This window comes from Bombyx mori, chromosome 11, assembly GCF_030269925.1.
Source record: "Bombyx mori chromosome 11, ASM3026992v2".
Lineage (NCBI taxonomy): Eukaryota > Metazoa > Arthropoda > Insecta > Lepidoptera > Bombycidae > Bombyx > Bombyx mori.
In genome coordinates, this window is record NC_085117.1 from 6,745,546 (window position 1) to 6,760,587 (window position 15,042).

Below are 15,042 nucleotides of genomic sequence, written 5' to 3' on the forward strand. Positions count from 1 at the left end.
ACAGACGTCAAAGTTGCACTTTATTTGCGTACGTGCAAACAAGACGTGAATTTATAGAAATATATTAACACATTTTTCTGAGAAAAAGTTAAAGACCACGCGGCAGCAACCATGGCTGGGAAATTGAACAAATTCGAAACGCCCAGCTCTGCCAGCTCTGATAGGTAAAACGAGTGTCTTAACCTTAAGAATTGTTTATTTGAACAGCTGGTCAGTGTAATAAAAAAAATCGCTTCATCCGATTTCTGCCTGAGCTTAGTCATCGTCGATTCGTCGAGTTGTTTTCAAGTGCGTGCTTAATATTTTATTTGTGGAAATAATTAACTGTTATATGTTTCCTTTCTAACTTCCGACGTTCATAACCTCACTGTGCGCATTGTTGTTTTATTTTTAGACTTTTTATTTAGTACTTTGGCATTTGGTTTTATTCTGTTTGCGGTGCATTGAAACACGTGTTGCAGTAAGGACTCGTGCCTTACCTACCCGATACGATTCGTTGGAAAGGTCAGGAACCGTAAAGACATGGACGTCGAACATTTGGTCATCGCCAATACGTAAGATATACCAAAATAACGTTATTATAGTCTGTTTGTAAAACTTTGTGTTCTAGAATTGCTTTTAATTTTTTTATTTTGGCATTTTGTATTATAGGCATGTTTTAGGCAATATTAATAGATTAGAATGATATGAATATACTTTTTTATTCACATGGTATCAAATATTTTAACCATTTCTTAAATAAACACATAAAATGACCTGAAATAAAATAAAATGAATTGAAATAAACAAATCTGAATTAAAGATTTATATTAATTAAAAAAAATACAAAGTGCTGTCAAAATGAACACTAACAATAATACACAAATGTAACCTTGAAATGATAAAAGTGACTGGCACATCAGTTTGCTGAGTTAAACTATCATACATATACGATAACAAATCATGTGATAAACTTCCAGTGATAATGGCAAAAACAAATATGTCCTGATTTTGATAATACAAGGTGACTTCCTTCTAGAAGATGATATATATCATTCTTTGGATAGGCCCTATTTATTTATTTAATAAAATAAAAACAATAGATCTCTCACCTTAATAAACTTTAACTAAAATTGTCATTGGAAATGAGATTAGGCCATTAAATGAGATTGGAAATGAGATTAGGATTAGTCATTGGAATTGAGGTAGGCAGCGGCTTGGCTCTGCCCCTGGCATTGCTAAAGTCCATGGGCGACGGTTACCACTCACCATCAGGTGGGCCGTATGCCCGTCTGCCTACAAAGGCAATTGTTGAATTGGGACAATAATTATATTTTAAAATATATTTTTTAATAATTAATCTTGTGGGTGGATTTTTTTATACCTATAAATAAAGCAGCTTAATGATCCAATCCCATGTCAATTTTACAATTGAAATGCACGGTAAAGGTCACACTTTATCTTTAAATGCCTCTTAGTGTTGATGATCACTGCATAAGTCTGACTGCAAAGAATGTGACAGAAAATCAGATTGATAAAAAAATTCAAATTTAATTTGTAGTAATCATTCGAATGCCATATTCTATTGCATTGCCAATGATAACAAACAATCCACCTATCCACTGGTTCTTGTGTTTTGGCAGTGAAACACCGCATCCTATAATGCATGCATAAATTAGTATTACTTTAGTAAACTGATTAGTGATTCACAAACTAAGTAACAAATGCTCAAAATTAAAACTATTTTTTAAGTTTAATTGTAAGTTCTTACAATGCCAAATAATACTCTTATTCATCCTTGACTGAAAACTAATATAATATGTGAATTATCAGCAATGAATGTGAGATGAAACCGGAAAAAAGTTTTCAATTTTATCTTAGGCTTGTATTATAAATAACGCGGCCGCGCGTTGGCTCCTGATTGGCGCGCGCACGCATCACGCAATCAGGAGCCAATCAGGCGCATAACGCATTTCGTGTGACATGCTAGTACGATTTTGGTAAGAATCGATTTACTCTTAAGGAGTAAACTCCAATAATTATTATTGGAGTTTACTCCTTAAGAATCGGTTTACATATATAGGCCCGGGGTATGAAAATTATGGGGACCAAAATCGTACTAGAGAGTATAGCATGTCACACGAAATGCGTTATGCGCCTGATTGGCCATGGTGATGCGTGCGCGCGCCAATCAGGAGCCAACGCGCGGCCGCGTTATCGCAGGTGACGCCGGGCTGCTGCGCCGGCAGTCCGCCACAAAGCCTCGTACTGATCGCGCGTTTCTCTCATTATTGTATTTTCATATATTTGTTAGTCGTTTGTTTTGTGTCTCGTTAATTTGTTAATAATCTGTAGTGTATCGTGTTGTCGTAATATAGAACTATTTCTCGTATTGTTTCGTTTAATTTACCGACATCGTTTTGCTTGTGGCCGGACGCCGTTCGGGTTCGATTCCTGAACGTATCAACTGTTAGTGGGTTGATACCCGAATATAACCCGCTACAAATCATTTATTAATAAAGCTTATTAAATATAAACAATTCCTTCTATCAGTGAATGGACAACTTATATATTAGTTGTAAAAGTGAATTATATAGACTTACTTAATTACCGCATCCACGTGTTCCGCAACTCCCGGATCATTCTCACTAGAATACGTAACTTCCATATTTTACTGTATTCAACTGACACAAATTTATATTTATATCCAGTAAACTCCAGTCGTGCGTCGGAGCGGACACACACACTTTTTTTTATTTAAAAGAATTACTAAGAAATATGCATTAAAGTATTAGACTGTATCACATTCTAAGAAAAATTTTTGGGCCTTTGTTTTCCTACATCTTGTGTTTTGCACTTAACATTTATCAACTTAACCTTAGCTAGGTAGTGAATTGTTCATAAAAACATGATAAACTCATTGTAATTCCTAAATATTATTGATTAGATTTTAGATCTTATAGATAGGTTGAACGTTAGTATAATTTTATTTTAAACAGACACTTACATTTTGTTGAGCAATTGCAATTGCATAAAATTGCAACCACATAATCATAATACAATAAGTAAACAAGGAAAGTTCAATGCACTTTAATCACTAATAGCTAATATTTTTTATAGTAATCTGTGCCTTACATACGTAATTCATTATTCATAAATTCATAGATAAAATGATATGTGCCTTCCAATTATTATTGTAATGACCTCCTGATAATGAAAATTCATTACTTGAAACTTAAATTAATTTTATACTAACCTTGTTTCACATTTGATAAGTAGACTATTTAAGTGTTCTATTTTTAATATTTAGGCACATTAAGTCATTTGCGGCAAAAATAAACTCATCCTCTTGTTCTTATATAAGTAATAGTTCAGGGAACACTAAATTGTGTTATTTTTATTGGATTAATCCAGGTTAAGGGTTAATATTATAATTTTCTTAACAATTTGAGTGAAGATAGTCATGAAAATCGTGTCAGTGTTAATACGTCCATTGAACTCCTAGATTAAGCGCTCAGGGGGTGATCAGTTGATTCAGCATCAATCGAAACCGCAACGCGTGCTACGCGGCAGAAATAGGCGTGGTTGTAGTCATTACCCATGCTGGCCCACAAGATTTTCTACCACCAGTGTCTAACTCAGAAGTAAATAAGTCAGTATATCGGTAGAATATGATCTCGTTGACGCGAACAAACGTGCAGTCTGTGAGCTTAGTCCGTGTTTTTAACGTTCTCGATAGCGTAAAAGTTAACTCAAATTTGTATGGAGTGGTAACGTTTGCCTACGTTTGTCGCTAGGGGCGCTGTTCCAACTGTATACAAATTTGAGTTAACTTTTACGCTATCGAGAACGTGAAAAAACTCACACTAAGCACACTGGTCTTATGCAATAGTCGCTTGCCTGTCTAGACAGCGGTTCACGAATCCAATTGCAGGCGTCTAGTGTAATATACGTAGGATAAGTCGCGCCGTTAACTGTTAGCAAAGTCTCCCAGGATGAGCCCAGTGAGGTACACGTGCGGTGAAGCTAGCATAACCCTTCCAGGTTATTAGGAATAATAGGCAGGTAAAAAAAGAAATGTCACTAACTGACGACCACTACCAAAGTATCTACTGGTGGTAGGACCTCTTGTGAGTCCGCACGGGTAAGTACCACCGCCCTGCCTTTTTGTGCCGTGAAGCAGTAATGCATTTCGGTTTGAAGGGTAGAGGCAGCCGTTGTAACTATACTGAGATCGTAGAACTTATATCTCAAGGTGGGTGGCGCATTTACGTCGTAGATGTCTATGGGCCCCAGTAACCCCTTAACACCAGGTGGGCTGTGAGCTCATCCACCCATATAAGCATCAGAAACATTAGAGATTATGCAGTGAAATCTTCAAACTTAATCTCCAGAGTTGTGATGTCTGCCTTTGTTGCCTTTGAGAAGATTATAATCAGGTTTAATATTCTTTAGTCGCCTGTCCGCCAGTCTATCTTTGTAGATGATTTGGTAAATAATTAATTACGAACTATTACAGCATATTATCTAAACGCAATCAATCAAAACATAAATCATTATAATTGTTTACGTCTTGATATCATTATCATTATGGCGATAATTATATTATTTAATGTGGTGAATTACTTAAATAATTTTAATCCGATTTATGTATTATGATTTCCGACAGACTAAGCTTACGGCCCGTTTGAAGTAGAATGATCGCCGATGCTTTTGGTGATCGGCTAATCGGGAATGGGGGAGGCATATATACTGATGGTAGGACCTCTTGTGAGTTCGCACGGGTAGATACCACCACCCTGTCTGTTTCTGCTGTGAAGCAGTAATGCATTTCGGTTTGAAGGGTGGGGTAGGCGTTGTAACTATACTGAGACCTTATCTCAAGTAGGGTGGCGCATTTACGTTGTAGATGTCTATGAGCTCCAATAACCACTTAACACCAGGTGGGCTGTGAGTTCGTCCAGCCATCTAAGCAACGAAAAAAGCGTTTAGCAACGTGGGTACTGACACTCGTCTGCGTGGTAATAAAAACTTCAATACCTATATTGATAAGTCTACAATCGTGTCTATAGTCATGTCTCGTTGTATCCTGCGGCACTGCACGGATATTCGTTGAAGTTAGTTATGTGAACGGTGATAACAACATTGTATTATTAAAATATAATTGTACCTTGTGTTAAAAAAGTATTCACGAGGCAACATTTGCACTCATTGTTCATTCATTGGTTGTATCTCGACATGTTTTTGTTTTGCATGTGAAGATAGCTAAGTAGATGTACATTAATAATAAGTTATTTTACTGAAAACAAAGGTATAGATGACTATGTTTTGACTATGATTTTTAAGACCAAAAACGTTGTATAGAAACTCGACACTCCCAAATCAATACCGCTTTTAAATTGTTTAGAAAGAGTAACCAGTTTTACAGATACATTTTCGATTTTGTCACTAAGGCTAACTGTGGATGCATTAAGACAAATAGCTTGTTTCCTTGAAAGGCAATCTTGTTTTTTTTTTCGTTTTTTCTTACCTAAGCCGATAACCTTGAGAGGCTATTGCAGCGTAACCTTAACTAGTAGGTGAGCTCACGCGGCTCAAACCGGTGTGATGCTAACACTGACCCCACCAAGAGCAGTGCTTCACAGAATCTACCACCGGATCGGAAACGCGACCCACTGAGAAGATCCGGCGAGAAACTCAGTGGGCTGTGTCTGGGTTAATTCACAAAGCCCGTCGTCGCAAGCGACGGGTTTGACGAGGACGGTGACCGGTAGGCAATCAAAGATCGAAGCTAACGCAGTTTTTTTTTATACTGCCAGCTATAAACGCTTATCTATTGTAATACTGCCGTCGTTTAGGGAATTTTGAAAAAAAAAATGCTCCCTACTACTTTCTATCGCTGAGAACTTATCAAACAAAGCTTGAAACTTAAAAAAGGACGTGATGTCAAAACGAACAGTTTTTGTTGTTGTTTATCCATAATTTTTACTGCCGAATTTTGAGGCTGAGGGTGGACTTAGGGTAAATTGGGCAATGCGGAGTAATCATGCATTGCAATCTTATTCGGTGTCTGCGTGCTCCAGGAATTGCTCAGCATCAAGCGTACCATATTAGCTGTTAAAAACGACCTACGAACGCATTAATACCCAATTAAAATTGTTTTTTTTTTTATTTTGTACAGCGACACTGAATTAGCGTTAGAGTTAAGCGAACAAGTATTCCTTGACGATGAAGACTACTCGAGCAGAGCTCCCGCCTCGCCCACAACTGTACCGAACGTGCGACCATACAGACCTCCGTCCACCGGTGAGTTCTACTTAGTCTTAATAATCCTTTGGATGATCTCGAAAAAATATATGTCTCATTTTGAAATAAGTAGCCCTAACAAAAGTTCTACAGAGATCGGGTTGCAAAAAGGTTAGTGAATTTTTTTGTTACATCTTATTAAAAATTAGGTAGTATAAAGTTTATGTTTCTCTATTAGTTAAATGAAAACTAGATCTACATTATATTGTTGTCCGAAACTTGATAACTATATTCATAAGTAAAAGGTATTTGAAATCTTTTCGTTACGTTTTCCCGTATAGAGACAAATCTGATTGTCTGATGCATGTTAACAATGATGGTGGAAGCTAAAGATGGATACAGAATTTCTAAACTTCGTTTGGTGAAAAGGCTTTTATACTGTTGACGTAATAACCGAGGAAAATGGGAATGTGCAACTGGTGGAGAAGAGCATTAAGTGACGACATCGGTAGATACCACACACCACGGGAGTCGGGTCCGTGTTCATTGCGGCTCTTCATTCTTTCGTCTACATTGCTGGACTAGTAAAGAAAGATGCACTTGCGTATTGGCGAAAAGTTTCATTAACAAAATCGCGAGCTTAAAAGCGGGTCATATTTGGCGTAAACCTGTGAGAAAATTCGCAATGGCACCTAACGAATATCTATACTAAATGTAGATGAGCGCTGATTTCTGGAAATTGGCTACTGCAACTCTGAAATCAAACTCTGTTTATTAAGTACTAAAATTATATGAAAAGTTCAAAAATAATTCGCATGAAAAGTTCTACCTTCAATGGCGTATTTTTAAAATTATTTTCCGTATTATGAAGGTCGGAAGAGAAGTCCACTCTGATTTCCTGTGCCAAAATATGTTGAACAAAAACACCGCGACGGAGAATCCTTACCCGGAACCTCAATAGTCAGGGTTATTGTCCATTGGACCATTAAAACGATCGTTCTGTTATCTTTATAATTAATTGTCTTTGTAAAGTAATTTAATACTTTTCTGGTGACATGCTAATTGGAGCGCATTATGCATAATGCAGCTAACATTTGAGTAGGATTTTATTTTTATTAAATAATACGTGTTGGATAACTGATTAGAATGTTTAATTACCCATAATAATGTGCAAGTTAACAGAATTCTTAAGTGTCCGTGGGTAATAGATAAGATGTCCGCTGTTCGAAAGTATGTTTTTAACTAAGCTATATTGCGACGCAACTTATGAGACTGCGTGAATAGGTACCACCTTCTTCTGAATTTCATTTAACTGGTATTCGCCCGGTGTTCGAAATTCTACCATAATGACTGCCTCCTCAAGATATAGATACATTTTATGCATTACATTTTCTCTTTTGTTTTGATATAGTAATTTTTTTTAATTTAGTAAAAGTCGCATAAAAATACGGCATTCTTTTAATATATTTTTCTTTTTGTATTTATGAAGTACTGAAACGCCTAATTTTTATTTATTAATTGTTTACCAAACGCTTTTTAAATAAGAAACGTACTATATTAAGCTTAAATATACTGCTTCATAGTAGCATAAAGCCGTCCCTGAAACATTCACACATCAATGATGGTTTGGTCCGACTTAATCATTCCAACTGCGATCACTGGAATTCGTTACGCGATCATTCTTACCCGTCCTCTTCAATCTGAGTAGGGAATTTTTTACCATTAAAATACATTGTTTGAAGGCCACATTCATTGCTGCTTGATTTTTTACTAATTCTTATTAAATTATTATTTACTTGGGACTCGATGTAAACCACGGCTCTACCCGCTTTCTGCATTTATTTTACCTTTTTTCCCCTACCTATGCTGATAGCCTTGAGAGGCTATTTCAGCTTCTCCTCGACGTGTAGGTGAGCTCACGGGGCTCAAATCGGAGTGTTGCTAACACTGGCCCTAGCAAGAGCCGTGCTTCGCAGAATCTACTACCGGATCGGAAACGCGACCCACTGAGAAAATCCGGCGAGAAAGTCAGTAGGCTATATTATCAGACTGTGAATATAAACTGTTAGCAGGAAAAATATATTTCATTATTCTTGATTAGAAAGTTCAGGAGAAAATCTCAAGGCTCATTTTATGTTAGTTTGTTAAAGTACACCTCAATTAGATTAAGGAAAACTTACTGATTATTTTAATAATCACATCTTACAAAGCAACAAGTAGAACGCGCAAAATAAAATTTCAATTTGTTTAAATTCTGCCGAAAAAGTATCTTGACTTCTTATAAAGCCGCGTTCTTTTGACTCTACTCATGAAATAAATGTTAAAACTTAGATAATTTTTCCTTTAAAATATACAGTACGCAAGGTCGACAAACTTTGGATGTTGACCTCTCAACAAGCGTTAGTTTGATGAAATTCTCTTCCATTATGCTTAACATTGTAGTTGAAGGTTGCAAAGTCGTCGACGTATGTAAAACAATTTTTCAGATTGGCTTGTTATCGATGTCCGGTCGGCTAACCGGGAAAAAGATGTCTAAATGGAAACTAAAATTGTTGAGCTTTTAAATAAAAGTATTCTAATGTTTAAACTCGATTTTTTTTGTTTAGTCATTATATTGTATCTGTCATGTCGAATGCTATACAGTTGTCGAAATCGCCGACGACGTGTCGAAAAACGTAAAATTAATTTTAATCATCTCTCCGAGTCGGGGTAAATCGAAGATAGTTAAAATATTTTAATACCATTAACGGTTTATATACAAAGAGTCTCAGATCTATTACAACGGCGGTCCAACGAACCGAAATACTCGACTGCTTCGCGGCTGGGGTGAGCAGGACGAGAGTACATTCCTGTACGGGCTCTATCGGATCTTTACTTAAATCTGTTAAACATTTCAGAACAACGAAACAACGATATATTTCCATCAGATCCAATAACTCTTGCATTAGACGCCTTCAGCTCTAACACTAGGAGCAAACTTAAGGACCCCGGTAACCGGAACTTCGACATGCAACCTGACCCATGCATCACTCGCTGAGTTTCTCGCCGGAACGGGTCGCGATTCCGATCTGGTAGTAGATTCATTCGCGAAGCAGCTGCTCTTGAGTTGTTAATTGTCTTTCGGATGCGTTCGATCAGCTGTTAGCTAATCCCACTCCTCCTGACTGATTCTTTACTCGCCCACCTGTCATGGTGGAACTGGAAAGGCATCCGGACCACCAGTAATACTTCAATCCTAAAAAAACTTCGGTATAACCTTAAAGGTTGTCTCAATAGTTCCATAATTTTACAGGATCGAATATACTGAAGTCTCCGCGAGCGAGGCGCGTCCGCACAACGTCAATGTCACAGTCAAACAAACGCACAGCGGCCGAGAGCATTCTTCATGCTGACAAAAGGACTATATACACCGCCGGCAGACCCCCCTGGTACAACTGTACAGGGGGGCAGGAGGTGGAACCCTTTCTTATAGGTAAGGACTGTTGATGCTCTTCAATAAAATTTTTGAAGTTTAGCTTTGGGGGTAAAAAAAAATTAACAATGGAACCCGGTGTTAAATGACGTCAACGCCCATGAAATTCCGTGCGAGAGAGACGCAGAAATGTGTGGATCACATTCGTACGTGGTACACTTCTCTGTTCCCAAATGCATATCAATATGATAACCATACTGAGACCTTAGAACTCATATCTCAATGTGGGTGACGGCATTTACGTTGTAGATGTCTATGGGTTCCAGTAATCACTTAACCAGGTGGGCTGTAAGCTCGTCCAGTCATAATAGCAATCAAAAAAAATATATATAAATGAGTCCAAATAATTTTCATTTCATTTGATACTCGTATGACAACTAGGCTTATCTTAATGTAATTAGCTGATTCATATGAAATAATTACTAATTAAAACGTAAGAGAATATACCAATTGCGAATCCGAAAAAATATATTTAGCGTTCTTACTCGTGCTAGGACGTATTATAAACGGATGGGGGTAGGTACCGCCATCCTACTTATTTCTGATGCAATGCAGTCATGCATTCCAGTTTGAAGGGTGGGGCAGCCGTTCTGCTGAAGACTCTGAGCTCAGGTCTCATGGTGGGTGGTGGCTTCCACCTAGCTTAGTCTCTGTCTCCGTGTATGCACTAAACACTGTATATGACTGCTGGTGTACTCCGTTGACAGGTATATGCGGCGCGAGTGCGTCCGGCAAGACGACAGTGGCTGCCAAAATCATAGAATCTCTCAACATACCCTGGGTCACTATCGTCAGCATGGATTCATTTTACAAAGTGAGTCTCGAACGCACAGTAATCTGTTGAACCCCGTCTATATCTCCACAGATTACGCAAAGGATCCCCCATCTACTTACCATAATGCACCTTTCGGAGCTGACGTAGATGCTGTTTAGCATAGCTCCAAGGAGAGCGATGTAAAGGCAACCTTAACTCCTTCAGGTACTTAACGAGAAACAGCACCACCTGGCGGCCCTCAACGAATATAACTTCGACCACCCTGACGCCTTCGACATGGAGTTGCTGGTTAGCGTGCTGCAGCGGCTTCGCGAGGGAAAGAAAGTGGAAGTTCCGATATACAACTACGTCACGCACGCGAGGGAGAATAGAACTGTGAGCGAGCATTCATTTTTGCAGGCCCTACCTACCTTGGGAGCCCCGTTGTCAGGTCACACGGTCACGGCATCCACTTACGAGCATGCGTTAGAGCGCGTTGCGAAGCTCAGAGATATCAAGTTTTCCCGATGTTCCTCCCAGACTTATAAAGCTTAAGAATTTCAATATATTGACTGCTGTAATCGAATAGTACATTTCTTGGATCGATTAAAAAGAAAATCGGTCTATAGCCGACCGATTATCAACGCAAAAACTAGGTTTACTTGTTCTACGGGAACTAGAGATTGATATATGTATATGTGTCTATACTTAAACGTATAGACATTCGTCATTCGGACATTGAGCAAACCTGGTCGTAACATGAACCCTAGTTCGAAATATATATTTTTATTTTATTTTTGTTGTTAATGCACTGTCGATTGCACCTATAATTGAGGTGACATCTGCCATGAACTTTTGTCAATTGGTCAAGGTTTTGTATTCATGATCACTTTGTTGGTGCAACTTAATAAATAAATAAGAACCCATGACCAGCTCCGCTTTAAGGTCCGTAAAATACTACGCGATGAGATCAGTCTAAAATTTACTAAAATGGTTCCTTTAATGACACGCCTTGTAGAAATAGGGTAGTTAGAAATCATAGAACCTCATGTCTGTCCGCAGAAAACAATGTACGGCGCGAACGTGATAATATTTGAAGGCATTCTGGCCTTCTACAACGCGGAGGTGCTGAAGCTTCTGGACATGAAGGTGTTCGTGGACACGGACGCCGACATACGGCTCGCCAGGAGACTGCGCAGGTGACTGCTCTTAGACAGGCCACTCGGTCTTGGCTACAGGCCAAACTTTGAACCGGACAGTCTTTACTAACTTATGACGTCATATGGGGCTAAATTAACCATACAGCAAAACAAGATGAGATATCAAATAGTGTTCAGCTGGACGCGAAAAAATGTCAGACTTATTATTATAAAATTTTCTTTCCGAAATTCAGATTTTAATTCAGATCTCTTTATGACTTTTTGATTGGGTTTTTTGTTAATACTTAACGGTAGACAGCGGCTTGGCTCTGTCCCTGGTATTGCTGACGTCCATGAGCGACGGAAACCACTCACCATGAGGTGGGCCTAAAAGGCAATTGGCTGTTACACTACGTGTGCCAATGGACAGTTTCTACATGACCATTGGAGACATCGGCCACTCGTTTCTGGTGGTGGTGATTCCGTACTCGGTCCCACAACCTGGGCAAGCGCTTGAATGTGTCCGGCGTGCGGCAGGGACATCGTGCAGCGCGGGCGCGAGCTGGAGGGCGTGCTGAAGCAGTACATGACGTACGTGAAGCCCGCCTACCAGAACTACATCGCGCCGTGCATGGCGCACGCCGACATCATCGTGCCGCGCGGCGGGGAGAACAAGGTCGCCATCCACCTCATCGTGCAGCACGTGCACAAGCAGCTGCAGCTGGTACGTTCCCCCTCCCCCCAACCCCCCTGTACAGTATGAGCTATCAAACACTTTGGTTCCCCAAGATCCGTGTTTCTGGAAACTAACTTAAAAGCGTCGCTAAGTGAAAAAACGGTGCGCGTAGCATCTTGCTGCACGCGAATGACGTGAAACTTCCTTTTCGATGTGTAGTATTGTGGTTTTCTTAATTTTTCATCTTTAAATCAGATTGCTCTTGTATTAGAGAATGCTGTGTATAAGAGATGAGACATTTTCAACATTTATATTATTATATTATCGGAAGTGTGAGAGTGCGTGTTGTTCCAGCGCGGGTTCAAGGTGCGCGAGAAGCTGGCGGTGGCGCACGTGGGCCAGCCCGTGCCCGACTCGCTCTACGTGCTCGAGAACACGCCGCAGGTACGTGTGACGTCACTAGGGGCCATGCAAGGCAGCCATACAGGACTCAACGGTTTTTTTGGGTGGATGAGCTCACAGCTTACCTAAGTGGTTACTGGAGCCCGTAGATATCTACAATATAAATGCGCCACCCACCTTGAGATATAAGTTCTAAAGTATCAGTATAGTTACAACGGCTGCCCCATCCTTCAAACCGAAACGCATTACTGCTTCACAGCTGAAATAGACCTATAATAGATTAGGACTTAAGGAACAATTTTTTTTCTTCTTTTTTTTATACTTGGCTCGGCTGACAAAAGAGCATAAAACTGAACTGAGGTTATTGGTCACCAATGCTCATGGACACTATCAAAGCGATTGTATGGGACCGCCACATCTGGTGCGCCTTTAAAATCGAAATCGTTCAATTTTGAATTCATCGTAAAGCTTCATGGTTTTATAATTGTGTAATTATATTAAAGAATGTTTCAGTGAATGTATTCCTTCTCGGGCGCAGGTGCAGGGGCTCCACACGTTCATACGCAACAAGGACACGCCGCGGGACGAGTTCATATTCTACTCTAAGCGCCTGATGCGCCTCGTCATAGAGTTCGCGCTGTCGCTGCAGCCCTACGCGCCGCGCACCGTGGACACGCCGCAGGGGATCGCCTACCACGGTCGGTGTCAGGGGACTATAGGGCTGGGGGGGGGAGGTTGGGGCAGCCCTACGCGCCGTGCACCGTGGACACCCCGCTCCGGGGGACGTAGTTCTACGCACCCTGTACCCTGGACACGCTGAATGTTTAATGGAAGTCCTACATCCAGCAGTGGATATCTGTAGGTTGATGATGATACACCACCATGTTTGAAATGGTTCAAACAATACCTCGACACGTCCGGTCGAAATGTTAGCGGTACCGTATAAGCACTGATAATTTTCTTGGTGTGTACCAAAAAAAATTATTCAACCTGCAACTCGTTAATGAAACATGCTGAGCATGAATACCCTGCAGAAGTACTTTCGCTGCATCCGAAGCAGCTTGTCTATATAGAAGTTGTCGTCCAGGTCGGAAGTGCGAGGTGGAGAAGATATGTGGCGTGTCCATCCTGCGCGCCGGTGAGACCATGGAGCAGGCCGTGTGCGACGTGTGCAAGGACATCCGCATCGGGAAGATACTCATCCAGACCAACCAGCTCACGGACGAGCCCGAGGTGCGCGCCCCGCCTTCTTTTTTTTATTGCTTTATGGGTGGACGAGCTCACAGCCCTCCTAGTGTTAAGTGGTAACTGGAGCCCATAGACATCTACAAAGTAAATGCGCCACCCACCTTGAGACATAAGTTCTAAGGTCTCAAGTATAATTACAACGGCTGCCCCACCCTTCAAACCACACCGCATTACTGCTTCACGGCAGAAATAGGCAGGGCAGGAGGTACCTACCCGCGCGGACTCACAAGAGGTCCTACCAGCAGTAAAGTATGTGCGGGTGGGGCTGCGTGGCTCCTATTGACGTGTGCGCCGGTCCGCAGCTCTACTACCTGCGGCTGCCCAAGGACATCAAGGACTACCGCGTGATCCTGATGGACGCGACGGTGGCGACGGGCGCGGCCGCCATCATGGCCATCCGCGTGCTGCTGGACCACGACGTGCCGGAGCACTGCATCAGCCTCGTGTCGCTGCTCATGGCGGACGCGGGCGCGCACTCCATCGCCTACGCCTTCCCGCAGGTACCACCCAATATTGTTTGTCTTTGTTAATATTTGTCTATAGTGTCCTGGCGAAAACTGTGACTATAGAAGTATAATAGTCTTTAACAGTAGAATCTTAATAGTGTACAAACTTATCTATATATTAATACGTGAAGCAAAAACTTTGTATCCCTTTTAACGAAAATTGCGCGGACGGAGGAATATTAAATTTTCCACACTTATAGAGAACATAGAAAAGAAGTGCACAATGCTAATATTTTTTTTAAATAATGCGTAAAAGATACATTAAATCAATAAAGAAAACATTACACACACTACATACCATGTATTTGACGCACACACGCATGCATACTATTTATTGTCAAACTTTTGTTCTTGACGTCTGTTGTCAAATTGAGAATAGATTAAATATTGTTTGTCTTTGTTAATATTTTTTATAGTGTAGCCGTGGTGAAATTTGTGATTATAGAAGTATAAAATACAATCATAATAGTGTACAAACTTACAATTCCAATTAATTATAGTCGAGTTTCGACTACTGCGGGACCTCTAGTAACTTCAATTAGTTATAGTTGAATTTCGACTACCGGGAGACCACTACTCGTGCTAATTTCATTATTTTTTTTAAATGATACCTACCTATC

At 40.3% G+C, this 15,042-nt stretch overlaps 1 protein-coding gene across 2 annotated transcripts in view; it reads left to right on the forward strand.

Annotated features, from left to right (window-relative positions):
• Positions 1 to 15,042, forward strand: part of LOC101744022 (uridine-cytidine kinase-like 1) — a 21,703-nt gene continuing 6,661 nt past the window's right edge. The window contains exons 1-11 of one of the 2 annotated variants that reach the window (XM_004924106.5): positions 1 to 164; positions 6,161 to 6,285; positions 9,518 to 9,697; positions 10,405 to 10,511; positions 10,677 to 10,847; positions 11,514 to 11,650; positions 12,128 to 12,314; positions 12,621 to 12,710; positions 13,207 to 13,366; positions 13,756 to 13,901; positions 14,219 to 14,416. In XM_004924106.5, the coding sequence (XP_004924163.1) occupies positions 112 to 164; positions 6,161 to 6,285; positions 9,518 to 9,697; positions 10,405 to 10,511; positions 10,677 to 10,847; positions 11,514 to 11,650; positions 12,128 to 12,314; positions 12,621 to 12,710; positions 13,207 to 13,366; positions 13,756 to 13,901; positions 14,219 to 14,416 (1,554 nt within the window). In that variant the 5' untranslated portion in view covers positions 1 to 111. Of the gene's footprint in view, positions 165 to 229; positions 555 to 6,160; positions 6,286 to 9,517; positions 9,698 to 10,404; positions 10,512 to 10,676; positions 10,848 to 11,513; positions 11,651 to 12,127; positions 12,315 to 12,620; positions 12,711 to 13,206; positions 13,367 to 13,755; positions 13,902 to 14,218; positions 14,417 to 15,042 lie in introns of those variants that run through there. The other variant, XM_012688704.4, reaches the window with a different exon arrangement.